Here is a 16,150-nt window from a genome sequence, read left to right on the forward strand (position 1 = left end):
CTCCCATTTTTCTCCCAGCAGGAATGATCCGGCAAGTTTGTGTACCATTTCCCAGCTCTGGTGGGTCAGCTGCTTCTTCTGCAAGAGTGATATTTCGATATTTTCAATTGCATGCAGTGACATATATTTATTTTCCATATTTGCTGTATATGAGATTTTTGTTGCCGGTGGTTTTACACAAATACTTTCCTAGTGTTGAAGCAAGAGAATGTGACATCATATTTTTTCAGGTTCCTGTACCAAAATCTCTGCTACTCACATTTCAGAAGGGCACTATACATTGGCCATGCAAAACAACCAACACTATCATTATTCAAAGAAGTGTTGATATCCTGAGTAAACTTTGTGGTAGAAATAAAAAAAAAAAAAAACCTTTTGAAATCCCCAGGCTTTTTTAAATAGGTCACTTTTCACGGGTTCAAAGCCTAGATAGGGATGTGATACATTTTTTAGGTACATTTTTGAAAATCTGCATTTAGGTTCACACCCACAGTTAATATATGCATCTGTGTATTTGTCTAACCTTGTACATAAAGCTCTTTCAGCTGTGATGCTTATGGATGATTAAAATCATATCATTATATCTGTTTCTTTGATGACAAATTAGTGTAACACATTATCTTGATTCTCAGTAACTTCCAGCTTTGATGTTATATTTAATAAAACATGGCGCTGTGTTGGAGAGTCCCTAGGGAATCTTTAATTTCTTTTTTTTTTTTTAATATATATTACTTTTTAAATGGGATTAAATTGTCTGATCAGTGAGGCAGGCTCTTGCTGTAGCAGATAAACCCTGAATTCCTCAGGGTGATGTGCAGCCACTGTTAAAGCCTCTTTCCAAGACAGAGACAAGCTCAGCAAATCCCGCGAGAGTTGAGCAAAATATTTCCCTCATGCCGAGGCTGGTTTCACGCTCCCACCCCAACATTTGCTCTGCTCATTCATCTTCTGCCGCACAAACATTACTTTTAGGTACACAGGTAGCTGTTCTCCCACCCCTTGTTATGACTCAGAGGCTTCACATTGGGGCAGTTCTTCTGCCTTCCCCCCTCCGCAGTTTCTGCACCATCCATCCCTCATCCACAGTAGCTTGTCCTATGTTTATTTTAATCGCCTCCAGCGGATTAGCAGGGGCAAGTGGAGCTTAATAAACTCTGGCTGGAGATGGCCCTTCTTTCGCTGTCAAACAATAACGGTAGCCTTGAGAACCTGGGGCCATGTCATTATGCTCTTTATTACATTTTATAAAGACTATATATTACAGAAGTAACATTGCAGAGTTGGACAGTTACAGGACAACCAGATTCTGCCATAGTGCATGCATACAAAAATTCTTCATCACTTTGGCTCTTATTGGCTAACACAATTGTCTTTGAAATACTCTGTTAACTTACCATACAAGAAGGAAAATTAAGAAGTAGAATAGAGAGAAATAAAAATCCAGATTAAAAAGACACAAACACAAAAGACCTTTTAACTCACTAAGGTTTTGTCTCTTGAGTCGTCAGGTTTTTAATATTTATTTGGAGACAGATATATATATTACATTGCTGTAAGACAGACTTCTATGCTGTAATTTGTGAATAATACTCAGGAAAAAGTTACACATAAAACCACCTGTTTATTTCATAAATGCTTCAAACATTTAGTGTCATGATAGCATTCTTATGTGAAGAATGCTGAAGTCCCCTTGCACGAGGCTCAAGGCAGAGCTTTATAATGCAGCTGGGTTTTTTTGGTCCTTTAGCATCAGGCCCCAGCCTAGACATCATTGACATACCTAAGTGGTTTACATAGGTGAGTAGCACAACTGCCTTTTCAGAGAGCCACTCGTGTAAAGCTACTCTTTCACAACAGGATCAGCAGAAATACTCACAGTGTACAAGGTGGTATTATGGCTTTCTCAGGGTCAGGGGAAAAAAAAAAAGTTTGCATAGTTTCAGGACCAGAAGAAGGGGACATGGGACAGGAGTAGGGGTTATTTCTCTATGTCTATACAGTAGAGAAAATCTCTTCAAATTCACACAGGTAAAATGTGTTGCTTTTTTTTCATATCTTTCCCCTCCTGACCACTGGAAGATAAGAAGATTACTGACCCAAGAGAAGGAAACATTTTACAATGTGCTTAAGGCAAAAAGAGTGTTGCAATAATTACTGGCAATTAAAAAAAAATATATCAATATAGAAGTTCTAGGAGTAAAACATATATGATGAAGGAACTGTTTGCATAGATGCAGTAAGTGAACCTGATAGTAATACAGCAAGACATTACTAGCACAGACCAGGGAGGCACAGTGTGAAAACAAAGCAGGGCCAGGGAATCTGTTAAAATAGAGGCAATGTGAAGGGACCTCGCATATCATCACCATTTTTCTAGCTAGCTTAGGTGACCAAATTTTATGAATGTGCTTAGTTACCTTCTGCTTTGCCTTCCACCTGGCACCTAAATAGCTGATTCCAAAGTGAATTGTAAATTGTGCAATCAGCTCTTCGGTTGGTTGGAGGTAGGAAGCAGGCAGGTAAGGTGGGACTGGCTCCTTGTGCTAACACAAAGCTGTGCATGCTGCCGTATGCAAGACCTAAGCCCAAGGCAGCAAACACCTGAGTCAACAGCAAGATTGCCCAGACTCGGATACTACTGATGAACGTGCATGTCAGCAGCAAGGACTTCTGGTTTTCCTGGCAGTACATAGGCCTCTTCTCAACTTCTAAAAGTGGGGTCCAAAATCTGGCCATGCCCCCTCTTCGTTCCTTCCAGTGCATTGTCCACAAGCCCCACACCTCCCTGCAATGCCCCCAGCCCGGGACCTGTCCCGCTGCCCTCTGTAGGAGACGGGTGCCTGCCCTAGCAAGGATGAGATGGTTTCGCAGTGGTAGCTGTGATATTGGGAACATCCATGGCACAGTTCAAAAGTCTTTGGTATTAAACATGAAAGCCCTGAGCCTAGCAAGTGTGACATAAGGCATTTTAGAAGAAATCACTATCCAGTACAGAGTTAGACCCCCCCCCAAAAAAAAATACAAAATGGCAGGATCTGTCCCACTGGAAAATAGCCATGAGAGAGAAATTCTTTCAAATGCATCTCTGACCCAAGAGATAAAATTAGAAAACGCCAAGCTGACTGTTGTGAAAACATTCTTGCCTAGGCCAGTAATTTAGAAAGTTTAGATAAGTGTTTGAGTCGCTGTTCTGACTTCTTTGAGGACAATGACCGTATTGGTACTACCTTTAATGAGGCCAGGATTTCACCCCTGAACTTTGTGCTGTTGATCCAAAACAGCCAACATCAAGTTGTCTCAGTACTTGTATGAGAACAGGAATGAAATCAGGACAGCACTCAATTTGTTGAGGAACTTTCCCATTAGTAGGCAAACCCTGTGCTCAAGAGCCATTTTGCTCAAGAGCCATTCCTACTTGTCTGAGGAAAGTTCTTATGAAAATACTGTCATCTAAATAGTTTGTGTGAAAAATATCTCCAGGAAAAAAATAAAAATGTTAGTGTCATCTCAAAAAATAAACTATGTTCCATAGAACTAAGAGCTGGCTCAAAGGAAGAAAAGTGCGTTTGCTCTTAAGAAAAAAATTGATTTTCTTCAGGGGAAAATTAAAAGAAAATCCTAGCCCCTAAAACATAATTTTCTGATTGTGGCAACAATGACTTAAGTTTAGGAATGACTTAAGTTTAGTTCCTTCACTCTGAAAGGTAGTTTGAGGATCTATTTTCTTTTATGAAGTATGTTTCCATAATGTCTCCCTTCTTTATAAAGAAACATAGGAAACTAACCCCATTTGCAAAAACTTAGCCTTAGTTGAACCTTCATCCACCTTGACTGTTAGAAAATATTTGATCAATCCTTGTAAAAAAATGTATCTTACTAATATTTATATACTGATAAAATAAAACTTAAAAAAATTAATAGAAGAATCTATATTTTTTGTATATATATATATAATATATACACAGACATATAGATTTGCAGTAATTAAATCAATGTAAAGAAGCTCTCTCTCCATTTGAAATGATTCCACAATCCAAAAATGAATTAATGCACAGGGTATAAATAAATACCAGTTAAATATGTATCTTTCTGTTAGGGAAGAAAGGGCTATCTTAGTTTTCTTCCCCCTTTACTAATAATTTTGTGTTAAATATTTTCTGCTACTAATTTTTATTTTATTTTTATTTAATATCGTTAGAAATCAGATAAAAAACTCAACTGGCCTGTGTATATGCTGCATTTAAAAGTCCTCTACTTCTAAACAGATCTTTTGACCCAGAGAAGTCAAATGCTGCTGGCACTCTGTTTTTCAGTCACATGTTCTTCTTTCCTTAAAACTACAGGTAATCTTGCCCTGTTCAGAACATGAGGACAAACATGTACACTACTTATATTCTTCTGTAAATCTCAGACACTAACACATACTAAAATTAAAACTGCTGTAGTATTTCAGGCTTAAAAATAAATGTAGGTGAAACCATCTTCAGCACAACATAAAATTCAGCCCATGGGGAAAAAAACTGCCCACACTTTAAACAGGAATAAGTGCTGTAATAAATCTGGGTATCATGATGCTGGGAAATCCCTCTGCAAGCCTCTGTTTTTTCACCATACATTGATTTTTGTCATAAGCTGTTCTAAAATTAGAAAAGGACAGGATCTGACAAGTATCCTTTCTATTTAGTCCTAGCAGATGGAAACCATGAGGTGCTTTCTCAGCTTGAAGCTCTTCCAAAACCTAAGGCACTAATCTGGCATATTAAACCAAATTTATATAAAGTCTTGTGCCTTTACATCATGCAACATCATTTATGGCGTGCTGGGCAGTGACAGTTTAAGTTATGAAAATGCTGTATCACACAGCAGATCAGAGCTGGCTTTATAGTAGGTCTCATGAATTTCTTCATCCAAAAAGAACAAATTTTGTATGGGAGCATTCTGCATAGCACCCCTGCAGAGCAATAGATTAAAACTGGATTTTAGCATTTACCTCTTGCTCACATATAAAACAGGAATTAGAATTGATAATGGCAGTTACCCATCAATGGCAATGCAACTGCAGATGAACAGGAGTTTTATGGATAAAAGGAGTGTCCATATAGTTCATCCATATGGATGCATTAGAAGTAACACCTCTCCAGATTGCAGAACGTTATTCTGAAACTCTAGTGGTGGGCATGAGCTCAGATGCAGCAGTTCACATTGTAGACCCCTGTTGACAAAAGACCTGTGTGGGATGTCTACCACAGCCGGCAGGATTCTGCCCCTCGGTTCATATTCGTATTTACTGGGCAGCTGAAAGCCTTACGGAACTCTTCAAAGTTGCTCATGGCACCAATAACTCTGCAAAGAGAAAAGAAAAGTTCTCAATAGGCAGGTTATATTCTGTCAAACATCACAGACCTGTGAGTGTTTCAACATATTCACTTCGGGTTGAATTTTCAGGCTTCCCTTGTCATTTCTCCAGAAATAAAAAGTTCAGGAGAAACACTCCCATTTAAAGCTAATGTGAAGACAATCTTGTTTCATTCAATGCTTTGAGAAACGTCATACTTTGCTAGAAATTCAACTGAAAACAATTGCTTTTTAGCAGATACCATGTCATTCAGAAAGATTTTCCAGTCTGAGCCTTGGCAGGAAAGGTGGGGGGACGTCAGCAGTAGCCTTGTGTGGTGGAACCCTTCTTCCAGCAGCTGCCAAACTGCTGCAGCCCAGCACACAGCAGTGTGTAAGCACACACAGGGGTTGTGCTGGAAGTGGTTTGATTTGGCTCATGCCAACCAGGTTCCCATAACAACACCCCCTACCCACACACACAAGCCACCTCCCCAAGACTTTGCAGCCTGAAGCTGGGGTGACAGACTGAGCCTCTCAGCCAGCTCAACCTTGGGCATCCCAGCCCTTTCGATATTTTGGAAATCCATTTTCTGAAGCTTCTGACCTGACCAACTCCCAAGCTCTCTTGCTTCCACCCCAGATGGCATGATAGTGAAAAAGCAGCACTTCTCCTCCTCACACAAGCTAGACACTGTGTTTGAATCCTAGACCGGCACCTTCAGGTACACGGGAAGAGCTCCTGTGTGCAGTCATCTTTGGTTTCTTCTTCCATGTCTGTACTATTTCATCCTGTCAGAAATGATTATTTTACCATTGCTAGATTGGAATTGTGTTGTTTGCAGATTTTTCCTATGCTTTTAAGCATCTTGGAGTTTACTAACCTGAAATTTGAAATGGTATTAAAGTAAACAGCAGCCTGAGTTAAAAGCAGAAAGGTATCTACTGAGATATTAATTGTGTGTCTTTCTGCCCTCCTTCTTATGCAGTGGGAAGACATTTTTCTCCATTGCAGGCAATCAGCTTCTCAGCATAGCTCAGCATGGTAGAAAACATTCTTATTACATTGATTAGACTTTCTGTGGGTAAGAGAATTTGCAGTCAGCTGGTGCAAAAATATCTAAAGGTCAGTTTTGTAGGGAGAATTACAAAATGTTGTTGGGCTTCAAATAAGATATACAGCTTTACCATAGAAACATCACAAATACCTACTCAGGTGCTGGAACAGAAAGAGCTGGTCATGCTGGATTGCTACTTACGTTGGCGGGCATTCTGCCTGCCACACCGGGGAGTTCACTTTGAAATCGGCATTCAAAATAAGTGAACTCCCATGCTAATACGGAAGATCTGCCACTTAAATAAAACCAGAATCTAGTCAGCAAGAGATCTTTATGTGTCCATTAATATGACTTTTCTATGTACGGTTTGACATTGCCATGTTAACTGTGGAATCAGAATGGGCTGTCTGGATTTCAAATCACTGACCTACAGCAGAGACACCTTCCCTTGAATGGGTCACCATGGGCTCTCTTGACTGTCAATAGAAAGGCGTACTTGCAGAGTTGAAGTAATCCAGCTTATTTATTTACAGAATGATATGATACGCATTCAAAATACCTATTCTTTTTTGACTGAGAAGAGAACTGGGGGTGACTAGCTCAGATGCACACACCTATGCTCAAGATGTGTGTTTTTCATTTTTATTATTTTATGATTACTTTTTATAATTACTTAGAAAAGTCTGTTTGGGATGTCTGGATAGCAAGTACTGTCATTTTGGAAAGTAGCTACATTGCTGCTATAATCATAATGGTCTTGGGACATAAATGAAACAAAGCTGGGGGAAACATAATATTATTCCAGTTGATATGACATGGAAGAAGAGACAAACCAAAATTTCTCTTAAGTTCTGAAACAGAAGATTGTTCTGGCTATCTCACATAAAAACTAAGAGAAAGATTTGTCTATATTTTCTAGACTCAAAATTCATCTAATCTTCTCTGTAATTGTCTTCCATAACCTGATTCCTTCAGCTCAATAAGAGTTTTTCCTCATGAATGCATTATCCTTAGGTTTCTCTGCATATTTTGTGTTTTGCACCTTCTCATAGAAATGTAGCAATGTGATGATTTTGTACATAGAGAAAGGTAAATCTGAGGACTTTTAAAGCCAAGAAATGGTTGTTTTTATCAAAATCTGACGTGTGAGTTATAAAAAATATCACTCTGTAGGCTGAAGATCAGGTGGATACTGCAGTCTTCATTGTCATAAAGTATTTTTCAATTGTTAAAAGGCATGTAAATTTGTATATCATAGTTGTTTTACTCAAGCTGATGTGGCAAGTATTGCTAAGGTATGCTACTGCACGTTTAAGTGCAGAGTGCAGAAATCTACCAAGACCAGGCATATTCATCTGCATTGTTAGCTTACATTACATTTGCGCTATAATCTTTCCAGCTCCATTATTTCTTAACTCATTCTGGTTATAAGTACCCCAAGGTGTGCTATGCATACTGTGTTTATATGTCCAGATTTGGTATGGCTATGTCCAGGGAATATGTCAGAGTACCTGTACCCTTTGGTCCATGAAGCAACCTCACAGCTCCCCTGTGAAGACAGTGTTGCTATTTTTCCTTTATCAAGAGAGATAGATATGAGGCAAAGGGAGCTCATAACACCTAAATTTAGCCAAGGAAAATCCCAGCTTCCTCTTTAGTCAATAGAAAGTGGTAGGAAACACCATAAGATAACCTGACTGAGAGCAAATACACAATTCTTGGTGAAGTAAATGCAAATGGCATGAATCCCAGAAGAAACAAAAATTGCCCTTGGTTATGCAGACTCTGTGGAGATACAGAGAAATAAACATCGGCTTCTTAATTCTTACATAGTCTTTAAACCTTCCTCCTTTTCCAGTCTCTCCTTCTTGATGTTCAGTGGTTAAGAGAGCCTGGCAGAGGCCTCTTGGGCAAAGAGGTGGACATGCTGTTATGGCTGGACTACCACAGTTCCTTTAAGAATTGTGTCTTGGAGGTCAACTGAAGAGTTCAGTCTTGAACTGAACCGATGTGGCATGTTTTGCTTTGCTTTTCTACCTGTTCACTATTAGTATAATTCAAGGCACTCTCTTTAAAGCTTTAATGAACTCAGGCAGTTTGAATCAAGGACCCTCCTAATATTCATTGTTTTCCAAACTAGATTGTCATAGGAAAAAGAAAAAAAAAATGACAGATGAGACATTTCATATACTCAGGTCTTGATTATAGAACATCACAAGGATCACAGTATGTTCTGGTTCAACTGCTTTTGAGGGTAGATGCAAGTCCGTCATTTTTACAGAAGAGCATTTGTAACAGCAGAATATAAGCTAATAAGAACACTTGACTTTGAATCTAGGCCAAGACCATAGGCAAATTTTGTGTTTTTTTCTTAACTTCTCTTAATATGCTAAATTTCTGCTCTTGACTGCTGCAGTGATGATTCTGAATGTATACTAAGTAAATATATTATTTATACTACCTGAACATAGGAGGGCTGTGAGCTCCAGCATATATTTGTTCTCTTGCAGATTCTGATCTAAAGGAGTTGCATCTTACCTAACAAAAGATAAAAAGAAGAAATAGGCACATCGTTTGGAATGACCTTGCAAGTTAAAGTAGAATGTAACATCACAGTTCTTAAGATGCTTGTTACGTATAGAATGTACAAAATGGAAAGACACCTCTAACTCCTATTTGGTTTCACCTTTGCTAGCTTGCAGCGTTCTCCTGATATATTCTCCTGTTTTTTGAAATCCCTTAATGGATCCAGTCCCCACCTGCTGTTTTTCTCCACCCACTCATTCCCTTCATCTAATCATAGCCGCTTTACCAGTTCTTTGTTTGATATGCTCTATAATTGTAGTTTGATTTTCAGCTTGTGCTGGAGCATCTCACACCTTAATAATTACCAAGGATATTTCTTGGTCTCAAAGCTATGTAATGTGTAAAAGGTACATATAATGATGTCTCCCATCTCTAAAATTGCAGCTGTATTACCTTACATTCGTTCCACATTGGAAAGGCAGTTTCTTTTGAAATGAAACATTTTTCAAGTTTCCATTAGTGTTCCCCAATTCACTATTCCTAACACAATGCTTGGCCCAATTGTAACTGACCACAAAACAGAGTAGAGAGAATATTTGCACAACTGAGTAATCCCTCTTATGCTGTATCCATTGCATGAAAAACCTCAATCTGTCAGTCCTTACCTTACCTAAGCCCGTGTTGAATATTTTCTATCAAAATCCTTTAAGCCAGACCACATATAAAATACATGTGCTTCAGTATAAACTACCAAAATGCAATCTTTTCATCAGTTAATATTGTCAAACTTAAGTGGTCATAGACCTGTACACTGCTACACTGCTACCTGTACCCTTGGCAGAGAAGTGCCAGGGTAGGTTTAAAACCAACGTTGGTTGCACTGGGTCCTGTTTGTTCAATTTTCGATGATTCATTCCTTCAGGTGGCTGATGCAATTTTATAGCTCTACTTTTACTCCTCATATAGGGAGTTTGCCCAGGTCTTTTATACAAATAAATCATTTCTGATTCTCTCCCTTGTTTTTTACAAAAACTCACATCTTCTATCAAAGTTTTACTACAGGGTGTCCAATGTACAGCAAACAAAGGTGAGAAAAAAAGAAGCAAATATTTTCTTCACCACTGCTTAGTTTCACTGAACAATCTGCTCAGTAACAAATGGTGGTGGTATATTTGCAACAGGAGTTTGTGGTGGATAAACTGCAGGTGGAAAACAGTCATAAAATTCTGCACACTTTAAGCACCAGAAAACTGGGATGCGAACATAGAAAGAGGTTATAGAATCAATATGTGCAAGACAAGTTTTGCAGTGGATGGAAGCAGCAAGAAGAAAGCAAGCTGCTGCGAGAACACTGTGCAAAAAAAAAAAAAAGAATAACTTCAGCATTTCTGGTACCATGGATAGGTGAATGAGAATGAAGAGAAAAGAAATAATAGTCTTGTGAAAATAAGTCTCTGTTTATATAATTAAAAGTATGGATTTGGTTGCTATAGATTGTTGAAACAAAGCAGCCTCATCTCTGCACTGTACCTTGTGCAGGTCAATAGATGGAGACTCAAAACACATTCATATTACTCACATGGGCATAGCTCAGAAAGAAAAGCTGGTTGTGTGTGAAGTTAAGGCCTGGCAGTAAAGGTTCTTCTTCTCCTCCTCTCTTTTCTCTAACCCATCTCCTGTATGCCTGATAAGAAAGAGATAAAAAGTGTCTTTCAGTGACATGGAACCTAAACACAACTGTCTTTCTCTCTCTCACTCTCTTTTTTTTTTTTAGTAATACCATGTTCCAGACATTTTTCGTATACTTACTCTGAAAGCCTCTCGCAAACCTCCATTATCTGCAATGTTTTCTGCCAAAGTCCTCTTGCCATTCACCTGGCAGAATGAAAGCACTTCAGTCATTTGACCTGTTTCTGAACTTCCTTCTTGATCAACTTCAAGGGACAGGGAAAAAAATAAAGGAAGGCAAGAACAACCTCATCCAATTTCAACCATCATATCTCTGGTTAAGAAAACTGGTTTTCATTGTGAAAACTGTCAGTAAATAATCCTCTGTTATCCTGGCTCTTTGCCTAGATCTTTGTAGCCGAAAATGTAGTAGATAAAATGCACTCAAAAATCCTGTCCCTGATCTTTGATCTGAGAATCAATAATTTTCCCCTGAAGATTGTTTTTCTCTGGTTACATGTGAGATCCAGCAGCCCCCTTTGTAAACTTTTATCCAAAAGCTTATATTTGTTTCTCTACATAACTCTTTATATACTCCTGGGATGCTAAAATGACTTTTAAGTCAAAACATAGAAGAGCATAATTAAAAATAACCGTCAGAGACAGAATTGAAATTGATAGTATATTCAGTGCTCTAAAAATATCTGTGAAGGAGATTCATGTTGCTTTTCCCCAATATTGATTACAAGAGCAAGAGCGATGGAAACAAGAATATGTTGTGAGAAGCAGTGCTATCAGAAGTTTCTGAAAAAGCCAGTCTCCTGGTATTACAAAGTGCAATATCATCATGGAGAAATCCTCATTTCTGCAAGTACAGCGTTATCTCTGATCACCCAGCTGATAGGGTCTTAGTGCTACCAGACGGTATTTGTAATTAAGCAGTTTTACTCTCTGTTATGCCTAAAATGAACAATGTAATGAGCACAGTTTTGTGCTGAGCTCTGAAGACCAATGCTGACTGGCAAATCTTCCAATGCCATGCTCTCCCATGGTGTGGCGGATGAGCATAGGAGGGTCTGGGTTCAGGACCCACTTTATTTTCAGGTTGGTATAAAAGGAAAAAATGGGGTAGAAAAGGTAAAAGGGCTCAGGAGATACACAGGCACATGCACACAGTCCCACCACTCAGTGTAGATGAGCACCCAGGTCAGACCCAAGGAATCTTGCTTGACACCTAGCAAGGGCGTAGCAAGGAGAAATGGGAGCAGTAGAGGAAAGAGCAGACCCTTTCCTACCTGTCCTTCCTCCCTTCAGAAGGCCAGAGATGGAGATAGGAGGGAGGTTGTCAGGAGAAAAGTTGCTGGGACACCAGGGAACATCCATATGTATTGACTGGCTTTTTTTTCCGGCCTACATCTTCACACATTTTACTTGTGGTTATCTTGTGAAGTAGACTGATTTAGAGAATGAAATGAGAGTAAGCTTGCAGTGGCATGTGAGCCATAGGTCATTTTAATAAGTGGAAGAAGTCCTTCCGCTGATCTCAGGAAGCTCTGGGTCAGGTATCTGAGACTAGTGGGTGCAGACAGGTCATGACAGGGCTCAGAGACCACGATAAGCCCTTTGTTTGATCAGTTGAAGCTGAAGCTATTTCTATATACACTTTTTCTTTCATTACCTTGCTTTTCTGGAGACATTTTTATTGTAAACTAAATGAGAAAGAGGAAGAGTAAATAGGTTTCTTGATCCATGTAAAATATTCGTACAGGAATAAAAATACCTGCAGAATGTATGAATATTGATGTAAACGACAGGGGAAGAAAAAGCTCTTTGCATGCATAGCTCTTCATACAGAAGCTATGAAATACATCAGAAAATACTAAGATTATTCTTCTATCCTCTAAATAGTGCTTTAGGTTATCCCACAGAAATAGAAGGCAAAAGCCTCACATGACAAGGCTGCAGATAACAGGATCTCTTCATAAGCCCATCCACCAGCTTCAAAGATGGTAACTGTACTGGAAGGGATAACTCAGATCTACCCCATTTCAAGAGACACCATAGAAAGTAAAGTGGATGGTGGAACCATTGGCGGGAACATTGGAATGACTCTGTTTGTTTCTTAGGGAAGGTTTTAATGACCTTCCGTAAGTGACATTTTTGTATTGATAGTTCTTGTCCTATAGACATTCAGGAACAAGCCTGAGAATTGGTATTTGCAAATTACTTTGTATGAATTACTTTATATCTGAATTGTTGAACTTCAGATTGGACTACAATATGGTCTTGTTATCTCTGAGACAAATATAAACAGCCTGAAGAAAGTATTGCAATTATTGCTAAGCATTCAATGCAACTTCTCTGTTCTAGAAAGGCAAAGAATTTATTGTAATTCTGCTTCTAAAAAGGTAAGTAGAGGTGGCGAAATTGAGTAGGGGGTTGGGTATGTGTTTTGTCCTGAATATTAAGATTAAAATCATGTCCTGGCCAACATCACCAGAATTTTAGCTATTGACTTTTGAAGACCTGGGTTTTATCCTATTTATTCTCTGTTTGGGACACTTACATAAAGTACACATTTTCAGAGAAGCCTATAGCTCTGATAGACAATGAAACAGAAACAATTGCCTTGCACTTTCTTTCTCAGTTGTTTTCTATGAGCTACTGCTATCATACTCCCTTCATTTGGGATACAAATTCGGTCTGTGTGCACATATGGAAAAAATAGCAAGAGTTGAATGTGAAATAAAGTAGGGTTCATGCATCTGTTTTCACGGCTGTAATAAATATCAAGTATAATTGCTAAAGGAATGCACAAAACATGTTATTATATTCTTCTTTTTAAAAACAGTGGCTGCTCAGATTTCATTACTGACCTCACCTTCAGAAGACATTTAACATGCTCACGGTAATTGACCAGCCCTGCTGAGTGGCTCCATCCTCTTCTTCTGTTTCCAATATGATATGATGGGGAGAAGAAGTTTAACCCTGTCACCAGGGTATGGGTACTGGTATTTGACTGGACTAATCAAATCTGACAGACAATTTTAATCACAATTATTCATTTCAGAAGATGATTCGTTGTGAGAAATGAAGGCGGTAGCCTAATATCCCAATATATTGGGATTTATGAAAAGATAGATTAAAAAACAAAACAACAACAACAAAAAAAAACAAACACACTCCTAATATACCAGTGCTTTCAATCACTTCTGTTTTACATACATGTAAGCCAGCTCTCTTCCAGTAGTAACTGCTGTATTGATTAATCATGCATTTTGTCTTCTCTTTAAATTTTTCTTCAGAGCCATTTGTCCACCATGGGTCTAAATTTCCATTTTTGTCATATTTCCGACCTTAAAAAAGAAAAAAAAGAAAGAAAACAAACATTTCAAAAGGAAAAGAAAAACAAAACAATAACAAAACAATAGCAAAATGAAACGAACAAAACCCATAATTTTCCAGTTCAGGAATGTAGCACTTCCATAGAAGTTAGAGGTAAATGTACTCATGGAAGTGTGTGAACAAAATACTTAATATCAGCAGACAAAATCTTTACCTCAGTCAACTCAGTAGTAAAAAGCTCACATTCATTTTATAATTATGTAATGTAAGAGGGATACAAGCTTTCTTGTGAATATAATTGTATTTTTCATCCTCAGCCTATATGTCTTTGATTCTGCAAACCTGGTGACAACTAATTTATTACTTGACAAGAAAAAAAATAAAAAAACCTGTGTCATAGAAACTTCTGAAGTTTACAGTTTTTTGGTCTTGGAGCAAAACCAGAACATTAGAACTACATTCATATAAACAAGAAAAATATATATGTCCCATTTCCCAGGTTGGTGGTTTAAGCAATGGAGACCAGACCACAACTCCTTGGCCAGGTTCTTACCTTCCCATTATAGAACTGAATAAAACTTTAGGGAATTTGACACCTCGAACAAGACAGAGCCCTTCAATTTTCTTCACACAATTCAGCATCGTTAAGGAAATAAACAATAAAAGAGCTAAAGTACACACACGTCATCTTTCTAATCTGTCAACTGTAAGGAAAATAAAAGTTATCAACATACAGACAAACACTCACCATTATTATCAAACCCATGAGTAAACTCGTGGCCAACAATTACTCCTATAGCACCGTAGCTTAATGACCTGTAACACAAAGAAGCAGTGTTCTCAGAAAGCGTCTACACACAAAAATCAAAGAACAGAAGACAGAAGGTCAAACCAATTTGTACCTCAGGAAAGATCGTTATTAAAATTGGGAGAGGCTGGGGGGGGGCTGGGACACAAAATCATAAGGTACAATTTTGACTTAAGGTTTTTGAAAGTCTGAAGGTTAAATCCTTACTTGTTTAAAAACAATCCTCAATATAAAATTTCAAAAAGCATTGTTGTGGCTCACTCTTTTAACCAAATCATTTATTAGCATTATCTGAGCTCCAGAATGTCTCCTGCAGCTGATTTTATTATGTATATTTTAACCAAGAACAGGAAAAAGTTATAGATAGTATTATTCTCTTATAGTCGTGAAAAAAGCATAGATCAAAGGCTGCAGTGGGCTTCTGTAATGCCAGGTCCAATCATTCTTCACTGGCATGCAACAAACAGACTTGCAAATGACTCTGTAATGCAAAGCATTTAACAGATCTCCTTTGAGTTTTCAAAATAAAGGTCAGACAATTTCCTTGCACCTGCACAGGGATAGGGCATGATCTGCAGTAACATAAATGCACTGGAGAACCAGAATAGACAGAAATATTTTGTATTCTTGATTGACAATAAATGATATTCTCCCTGTTATACCCGAATAAACATGCACCTGGGAGAAATAGGGATGAAAGTTTCAGTACGAAATGCAATGGGTATGGGGGGGAGGGGTGGGTGTTATCTGCTAAATGCATCTTTCATTTGTTAAGTTGTTCCTTGTGATTTTAATTATTTCAGTTATTGAGATGCCATATTTCAAAGTAGCTTAGAGTATTTTCAACAGATTGTATTGAAACAGGAGAAAGGCTGAGGGTTTTGAAGTAACATGTTATTACTGGACCTAATGATCCATAGCACACTAATTGCTCATCTCAGTCATACCCAAAAAGTATGATATGATTTAATTTCCCCTTCTCCCATGGCAATTCTTCACTTTGGATTTCTTTCTTTTTTTTTTTTTTTTCATTTCCTGAAAGGTAACTTACATGATTTACATGTGATATTGCTTTTTTTGCTTTTTTCTTTCTTTTTTTTTTTCTTTTTTTCCCCACTACTATTGCAAACCATTAAAAGATGTTGGTTAAAATTGTATATTTCTGCAATGAAAATATCACCCTTTTGTGTGGCAAATTTCTAATCTTGTGTAACAAATATTGGTAATTATCCATACTTAATGTACTATATTAGACTTGTTTTCTACATCTGAAGTAAAGTGGTTACACAGGATCTTTTAAAGAATAGCGTGCAACTTATAAAGAGTTCAAGAAGAACCAATGAGATCTATTACTAAATGCATCTTATTAATGATAGGTAGCAGAGAAAGCAGGCTGGTTCCCGGGCATACC

At 38.0% G+C, this 16,150-nt stretch overlaps 1 protein-coding gene across 2 annotated transcripts in view; it reads right to left on the minus strand.

The window, feature by feature from the left end:
* Positions 1 to 1,215: 1,215 nt before the first annotated feature.
* PHEX (phosphate regulating endopeptidase X-linked) overlaps positions 1,216 to 16,150 on the minus strand; it is a 102,539-nt gene continuing 87,604 nt past the window's right edge. For both annotated transcript variants that reach the window (XM_080556250.1, XM_080556249.1), the window contains 6 exons: positions 14,680 to 14,747; positions 13,812 to 13,942; positions 10,728 to 10,793; positions 10,498 to 10,602; positions 8,854 to 8,930; positions 1,216 to 5,343 (listed from right to left, as the gene is read on the minus strand). In XM_080556250.1, the coding sequence (XP_080412376.1) occupies positions 5,241 to 5,343; positions 8,854 to 8,930; positions 10,498 to 10,602; positions 10,728 to 10,793; positions 13,812 to 13,942; positions 14,680 to 14,747 (550 nt within the window). In that variant the 3' untranslated portion in view covers positions 1,216 to 5,240. The remainder of the gene's footprint in view (positions 5,344 to 8,853; positions 8,931 to 10,497; positions 10,603 to 10,727; positions 10,794 to 13,811; positions 13,943 to 14,679; positions 14,748 to 16,150) is intronic.

Source organism: Anser brachyrhynchus (genome assembly GCF_964034855.1).
Source record: "Anser brachyrhynchus genome assembly, chromosome: 1".
NCBI lineage: Eukaryota > Metazoa > Chordata > Aves > Anseriformes > Anatidae > Anser > Anser brachyrhynchus.